Here is a 7584-nt window from a genome sequence, read left to right as displayed (position 1 = left end):
AAAAGAGAGGGAACAAAGGGCTACAGTGCAACTCTTGTCTGTGAGCTGCCTCTTGGGTGCTAACACGCTGGCTTCTATCTTCGCATCAAAACTAGACCCCTCTCCTGGCCCCAGATTGTAAATACCATGCCTCCGAAAAGGACTGGGCTCCTTGGAGAAATGTCTGGCCTCTGTCTGGAGCCGCAAATGTACAACATGAGCCTGGCGCATCATGTGCCAAATGGCAAGGAAGCTCTCAAAGACGACGAGGGCCCTCAGAAGACACAAGGGCCGCTCTGAAGAGGCCCCCAGCGGCCAAAGACGGGCGCCTTCTAACATCCACAGGGTAGTAACTGCAGTATGCTGAAGCACCTCAAATATGGTTCCATCCACACATTCGTAGTGACGTTCAAAGAAGAAAAAAGCGGAAAATAAACAAAAGCCCACAAAAATGCATTGTTCCTTTGTGAAGGGTGCCAGGAGAACCAGTTCATTACTCTAAAAACTCATAAATACAGGGCAAGAATCGAAGATGTATTCTGCCTTCCGTATATACACTATACCTCACGCTGACCACCTGGTGGATGAGGGGAGGTAGCTCCGAAGTCCCCCATGATTCAAGTGGGGCTCTGGGCTGCGGAGGTGTGAGAAGTCAGGTAAACGTGTCCTCCCTCCTTTCAGGTGCTGGTGCCTGGGCCTGAGGTGTCTGCTCCATCAGTGAGGACACAGTGTCACCTCCTGGCCCCATCCGTGCCCAACACTGCTGGTCAGCCGACTCCGGCTTTGCCAAGAACCCATGGGCCTGGGGTGACCAGGACAGATTCCCAAGAAGCAGGTAGGCAACCTGAATGGGGCAGGGGCAGTGGTGGGGGCCGCGGGGAAGCTGAGGGTAGTTCTGTTTAAAAGGGGGACCCTACCAGGCCAGTTGTTGCGCTGTGGGAATGTAGGCCCAGGGTTGCCAGATTCCCCAAGTTTCCTGTTAAACCCAGATTTTTCATGTGAAATCTGTTTTTCAAGAGTAAAAGTTGGCAACTGCAGGCTGTCCACTTGCATGTTTAGACCCGTTCGCCGCCTGGCTGTGTCCTGGAAAGGTGGCTCTTGTGGGCAGCACCCCTCTCCCGCCCCCACTCTCGTGCCGTCTAGATTCCACCTGGGTTTGGCCAATGGGCAGAATCGGTAGATCAGAGACTGAAAGGTGGCAGGTCAGCATCCTTCACCCCTAGTTCAAAGCCAAGCCGGAGAGCCCCCCACCCACCCACATACGCATCCACGGGGCCGTGTTTCAGTGGTGGCTGTGTGTCTGTGCTGCCACAGCTCCCACGGGGAGGACCCTCTCCCAGGCTGCAGCCTGTGGGCTGGTGACCCTGTCTTCAGGCCTGGGGGCTGACGGCTCTGCGGGCTAGTCCGAGTGCCTCCCACCCTTTCTTGCCTCTCGTCCTCCGTCCAGTCCATGGAAATGGTCCCTTCATTCTGAGCGCTCCCCAGCTGCGCCTGTGAACGTGCCCTCCCTTTCCTACTGGGAACCAATACGCCAACTAATTCAATTGAAAAGCCACACACTACGGTTCAGACACACGTGGACCTGCAGCCTCGGCCCAGATGGAGAGAGGCCTGCTGGCCGGCCCCGCTGGAGCGCCGAGCCTGGCACCTGGCAGTAGGCAGAGGCTGGACGCATGGCCCAGGCCAGCACAGTGCCCGGGACAGGACGGCAGGCACACAGAGACCCAGAGTGGAAGCAAGAGGCAAAGGGAGACGCCTGAGACGTCCAGCCAGTTTAATGACGAGTGAAAGCGAGCAGGTGCCAAGGCCTGCAGCGCCGGCCTGGGGCGGGGGAGGCACTACAGCACGGGCGGGGCTGGGGAAAGAAGTGGGATCACCTAATGTCGGCACGAGGGCGGGTCCACTGGCAGCCTGGACCTGTGACATTCCTGGGGGGACATGCATCGCACCCCCAGAGCAGGAGCAAGCCGGCTGCCTTCACTCCCGAACATAAATTCTTGTGCAGACCACGTCATCGGCGCCGAATGTCTGCAGAAAAGAAGGAAAACCAATCAGGGCAGATGCCTGTACAAATGTTTAAAGCATATCGCTAATAAGGCCACTTACTGGCCTGTTAAAAACGCTTTGAAACAGACATTCAATTTCCTGTGCCATGTGCTCATGCTAAGTGCTAAGGGTTTCCTTTCTTTTTTCCTCCCTTAAGCTCCATATTGGCACCCAGGGTATAGAATTATGTTATATGCAGTTTTCCTTCTGGAACCTGTGAATGCTGACATAAGAAATGCGAGTTTCCTGGCTTTGCTTTTGAAATTAAACTGAAAGGGAGAATGTCGTATTGGCCATTTGTGAAGCGGTTTTTGTTTCTTTTCAAATGACTTCAAGAGAGCAAGGGGTTGGGCAGCTGGAGTCCTGGGTTCCAGCACTGACCAGCCAGATGGAATCGTTTCAGAGGGGTGCAGAGGCTTTTCAGGGAGCAGCTGTCCAGCCTGGAGACCGTCTGAGATGCTGGAGAAGTAACACTCAGGTTACCCATAAGCTAGAAAACCAGTCTCAGCTACAAAGCCGCAGTAGGTGAGCGGGGGCTCGGCTCCTCTCCTGACAGTTTGTGGCTGGGGTGGGGGCCGGGAGGGCCCGGGTAGAATTGAACAGGATGAGCCCAAAGGCTCTTTGCAGCTGAGATCTGTGGCTTGTTGTTTATTTGCTGTGGGGAGGACATGAACCACTCCACAGATGGAGGAAGACGGATTTGTTCTGGCCCGTGAAATGGTGTTGCCCGTAAGTAAGCTGTCTCCACTCAGCAGTTCTCCACAGCCCTGCTCCCCGTGCTCTCAGGGAAAGCAAGATGCATGCTGAAAAGCAAACCCAAAAAGCAAGCAGTCCTGTCTGTGGGCCTGCCGTGGGTGTTCGTGTGCAGGCGGACACTTCCCCGCAGAGGGTCCCTGTCTTTCAGCTTCTCAGAAGGTAAGGGCCCTGGGCTGAGCTTGGAGTTGCCTGGCTCTTCTGATCCTTGCCGCGTCCCTCACGGGCTCATGGGATGCTGTCAGAGAATGTGAGCTAGGACGCCGTCCCAGGGAACACGAAGTCATTCGTGCTTACCCCTGCTGCCCTTCTAAGGAGGCACAGTGGCTGCCCCACACTGCAGAGCTAGATAAAGTCACACATTCTCACAGAGCAAACGCAGCCATGCTCAAGAACTCTAAAACCGCCTCTCTTTGCTAGCTGTGGTACCAGCGAACCATGTATGCATTTTGCCCCTAAATGTCCATGCCGCAGCCTCAACTTGCTCCCCAACCCCGTCAGGTATTCCCTCCTCGGAAACAACACTCTGCAGGTCACCAGCAAAGCCGGTCCTTTCTGTCCGAGAGGAGAAGCACGTGAGGACACTGCAGGGGAGGAGCAGGGGCAGCCTCGGCTACAGGAACAGGCAGCTCAGCTTAGGGTCTCCTCGCAGCACACGCGTGTTATTTCCGGACTGAGAGGGACCTCAGGGGGCAGACATCAGCCCAGCCCCTCATCTTACAGCTGGGGAAGGGACGGGCCATGCCAGGTCACACACGAGTCCTGCCTGGTACACCCACTGTCTCCTGTCCCAGCATTTCAAGGTGACATTGCAGGGATGGGTCAGGCTGGCAGTCCACGAGGGGAGATGATACAACACGCCTGACGACACAAAGGGTATTGTTTCCTGGTTACCCAGGACAGCTTTCCCCGCTTCTAGTTGGGGGAGAAGGGGGCTGCAGGGAAAGCATGGTCGGTTCTGAACACAGAGGGAGGGTGACATGGGGTGTCCTGCCCTCCCCATCTTCCTTTGCTCCCACACCTACAATAAAGGGAGGAGGTGTGTGATAAACTACAGGGGTTTCCAACTTGGCCTCTCCAGGTAAATGTGTGGCCAGGGCTGTTCAGAATGTTTTAATCTGAATATTTTTAAGGTAGAGCCCACTTTCCCCGTTCTAAAGGCCACACCTCCATGTTGCGTCACACTCAGACACTTCCCAAATTAGCACAACTCGCCCGGCTCCCAAAGGCCAATGGAGTTTCTAAGTGCAGAGGTAGAAATGCTCTCTAAGGCTCCCAGTGCTGATGTGCTAGAATTGCTGAAATCTTTCCCAGGCAGCAAAATGAACCCTGGGACCTCACGGAGCACAAGCATCCCAAGCCGGGGAGGGGAGGCTGGCTGAGAACAAGTCAGCAAGTCAGTGCAGGGACAATGGGTTGGTCTGGATGGTGGCAGCTGTGCAGCCTGCCTCTCACCCCTCCTCTGCCCTTGGAGCCACTGCTGTCTCCTGCCCACCAACGAGCAGCGATGTCCTCTGACCTAAGCTGTCATTGTGGGTTTTCTGCTCACATTTTAACCCAGGGCAGTGTCCCTCTCCAAATGGGCGAGGGAGGACATTTGTGTGGCCCACTGCGAGCGTCATCTAGGGAACTGGGTCCAGGGCCCTCACCAGGATGAGCTCGTCGTTGGCCAGCTCCCGGGTCCAGTAGGTTTTGGGGCCGTCCCCCTCGAGGAGAGTTTGTGTGCAGTGGATCTTGTTCTCGTTCTCCCAAGTGGGTAAACTCTGTGGGCAGGAAAACCATGGATTACGACCTTGGCAGCGGGGGCAGACACAACAGCCCCGAGGGAACAATGTATGCACCCTGTCGGCGCGCCCAGAGCCTCTCCGCTGCACCCTATGGCGTCCAAATTCAGAGAGCTGGTCACGGATTACATGGGCATCAATACACCTGTATTACACACGCCTGCACACACACTCAGCGAAGTGCCACAGCCTCTCGGCGCAGACCGTGCAGCTGCAGGAATAAAGCTGAGAGCGCGAAGACTCCTGCACGGCACAGTGGACCACCCATCACGCAACTGGGTTTTCGTGGCAAGAAGCTTCACATCAGAGCTACAAGATTTTACAGCGGCTAAAAGTAACCACGTCCTCGCCAGACCAGGAGCTCTGCTCCGTGCATGGATTTGGGGATAACACCTTCCCTTCTGTTTGCACTGATCAGCCCGCTCTGATAAAGCTGGGTGTCTGGTTCTGAGAGTAAAAAGTGCCACTTTCCAGGTTACATCCCTCTAGAAAAAGTTTTTAAAAACCAAACCATCCAATCTGAAGGGTCTTCATGCTGTTGGAGGTGGGAGGCAAAGGAGGGACTCCCGGCAGCATTCCCAGTGTCCACACCACGCAGAGCTGCAGGGGTGGGGTGGGGCTGGGGACCCAGGAGGATGTGTGCCTGCTCACTTAGCTCACGGGTGGAGCATCAGGCAGGGCGGGGACGAACCCCACTCTCTGGGCTGTCCTGCGAGCCTTGGATGTTTGATCAGAATTGCCGCCCGGCAGCAGCCACCATTGGACGTCCCCAGACTGAGCTCTGCCCGTTGCCAGGCTTCCCCCTGGGCCTCCCAGCCCTGCCTTCTAACGCTGCTGCTGTCTGCTCCTGCTTTAACTATGTGTTGTGACGGGCTCGATCCTGCCAGCTCCAAGCATGGCCATCACTTTCAGGCTGTGCCAACTCTGGGGCCCAAATACTGCCATGAGGGCCAGCGTGCTCCTGGGGGCTGCGTCACTGTGTCTTGTCCCAAACCCTATGCTCAGAGATCCCACTCTGTGCATCACACAGCCCCCACTGGGGAAAGGTGAAAACAGTTTCTCACTCTGGAATGTTGCTAGTTTTTGATTTTTTAAACATTGGCAAAAGCGAGAGACATTTTGTCACTTTTTAAATAATCGGTAGCAGCAGCGATTGTTCTTCCATCTGTCCTCAAAATACATGAGTAACCAGCCCTGCATTCCACTCCAGAGAGAGCAACCAAATGCTAACGTGCCCATCTGAAAAAGGAGTGCACAGCTCCCTGCTCAGTCCCCGCCTTCACCCTGGGCTGAGATACGGAGAAATACAAAACTCTTGCCCTTGAGGACTCAGAGAGAGCACCTCGTCCATTTCGCGGCCGGAATCTGCCTTGCTTTTTGAAAAGATCCCGCTTTGCCTGTAAGGAACCCGGCTGAAGGCCGGCGGGAGGGCGGGAGAGGTGCAGGGGCCCTCTAGACTGCTGAAACTGGACCCACAGCGTCCCCAGGAGCCCAGGGACCAGGGGCGGGACACCACAGCCGCCGATCTACCTGCGACAGGAAACGTGGCGGCTCTGCCACCTCCTGCGCCCGCGCCGCCCGCGCCCGGGTCACCGCAAAGCGCTGCAGAAGCCCCGCCAGGAACGCGGCGCGGCAGTTAGCAACTGGGGAGGCGGCTTAGGCAGGGGGTTGGGGGGTAAGAGGCAGGACTTTCTCCCGAGCCCAGGGCACCCAGCTGCACAAATCTCTGCAAACCGCCGGTGCACACACCCTGCCAGGAAAGCGCGCCACAGGCTGCACGGGGGGGAGACGGGTGCGCGTGGCTGCGCGGTTCGGGGCGGGGCGCTCGCTGCCCGGCTTTGGGCTCACCCTGCACTTGCGTCCGTCCACCGTCTCCTCCTCAAAGCCTTCTCCGACCTTGAAGTTGATCTCGGTGGTGCGCACAGTGGTGGATGTCTTGATGTAGAACTGGTCCCCGTCCTGGCGGATCTCCACGTGCGGCTTGGACGCAGCCGCCACGGCCACCTTCCGCAGCATGGCGTTCACACCTGCCGGGAAGCACGCGCGCGCCCCGCTCTGGTCCCAGGGCTGGGGGCACCTCCCACGCCTTCTGACCTCAGGTGGGGGCCTAAAAACCGAGCCGCTCCTCCCCCTGCCCTCGCCCCGATTTTCCAGATAAGAAACTCAGAAAGGGTGCGTGGCTTTCTCCGAGAAACCCAGAGAATTCGTGGCAGGGGCCGGTCTCAAACGGAGTCCTCAAATTTAAAGTCCCTGACCCTCCCCGGACCCCAGGAATCTCTCCTCGCGATGACCCAGCACGAGATAAAGGCGGAGCCGTCGGGGAAAGCGCCCAGCGTCCAGCCAACGTGCGCCGGACTCGGACTCGCGGGTCGCGCGCGGGCTCCACTCCCGCTCCTAGGTGGGGTGCGCCTCGGAATGCGCCGCGCTCGGTCCCCAAAGCCCACCCCCCACGGCCCGGGGCTTACCCAGGGCCTTCAGGAGCTCGTCGAAGTTCTCGCTGCTGCGCATCTTCCAGGTACCGGCGAAGTTGGGCATGCTGGCGGCGGCGGTTGCGGGGACGGCGGCGGGAAGGCGGCGGGCGCACTCGGAGCTGCACAGCGAGACTGCGCTCTGTGCCCAGCGCGCGCCCCGAGTCACCGAGAAAGCGCCCCCCACGCGGCGCGCTCCAGCCCCGCCCCCGGCCCCGCCTCCCTGGCCCCTGCCCGGCGGGAGCCCAGCCCCTGTCCCCCTACTGCGCGCTCGCCATCCGGGTCTCCAGGGTGCAGACCAGGCACCCGCTCTCCTCCAGTGGGGGGTGGCGGTGCTTCTGCCACCCCCAGGCCACCCTTCTTAAAGTGGATGGTGGGAGAGGGTTAGCGGAAACAAGATTGGCCCTGAGGGGTAATTGTGGAAGCTGGGCGGTGGGGATTTGGAGAAGCTTTATACCATTCTCTGCACTTCTGTGATGTTTGAGAATATCCAAAATATAAAGTAAGAATGGGTAGTGGGGCCACCAGGCAATGGGAGCCGCGCGCTCTCACTC

General features: G+C 58.0%; 1 protein-coding gene across 1 annotated transcript; it reads right to left on the bottom strand.

Annotated features, from left to right (window-relative positions):
• Positions 1–1738: 1738 nt before the first annotated feature.
• CRABP1 (cellular retinoic acid binding protein 1) lies at positions 1739–7192 on the bottom strand. The gene is made up of 4 exons (XM_019751199.3): positions 7028–7192; positions 6411–6589; positions 4428–4541; positions 1739–2007 (listed from the first exon to the last, which is right to left on the bottom strand). Exons 1-4 carry the CDS (start codon positions 7095–7097, stop codon positions 1957–1959), a joined length of 414 nt encoding a protein of 137 aa, XP_019606758.1. The 5' UTR covers positions 7098–7192; the 3' UTR covers positions 1739–1956.
• Between the last annotated feature and the right edge of the window lie 392 nt (positions 7193–7584).

Source organism: Rhinolophus sinicus, chromosome 13, assembly GCF_057876585.1.
Source record: "Rhinolophus sinicus isolate RSI-liver-muscle chromosome 13, RSI-T2T, whole genome shotgun sequence".
Taxonomy (NCBI): Eukaryota; Metazoa; Chordata; class Mammalia; order Chiroptera; family Rhinolophidae; genus Rhinolophus; species Rhinolophus sinicus.
Note: the sequence above shows the minus strand (reverse complement) of the source record. Positions and strands in the feature narration are given on the sequence as shown.

Bases quoted from the DNA above. Each gene is read 5' to 3' on its own strand.
- CRABP1 (XM_019751199.3), bottom strand. From the start codon at position 7,097: ATGCCCAACTTCGCCGGTACCTGGAAGATGCGCAGCAGCGAGAACTTC. The intron at 6,590-7,027 runs GTAAGCCCCGGG...GCTTCCCGGCAG, and splicing joins CGAGCTCCTGAAGGCCCTGG to GTGTGAACGCCATGCTGCGG. The intron at 4,542-6,410 runs GTGAGCCCAAAG...TCCTGCCCACAG, and splicing joins TGGACGGACGCAAGTGCAGG to AGTTTACCCACTTGGGAGAA.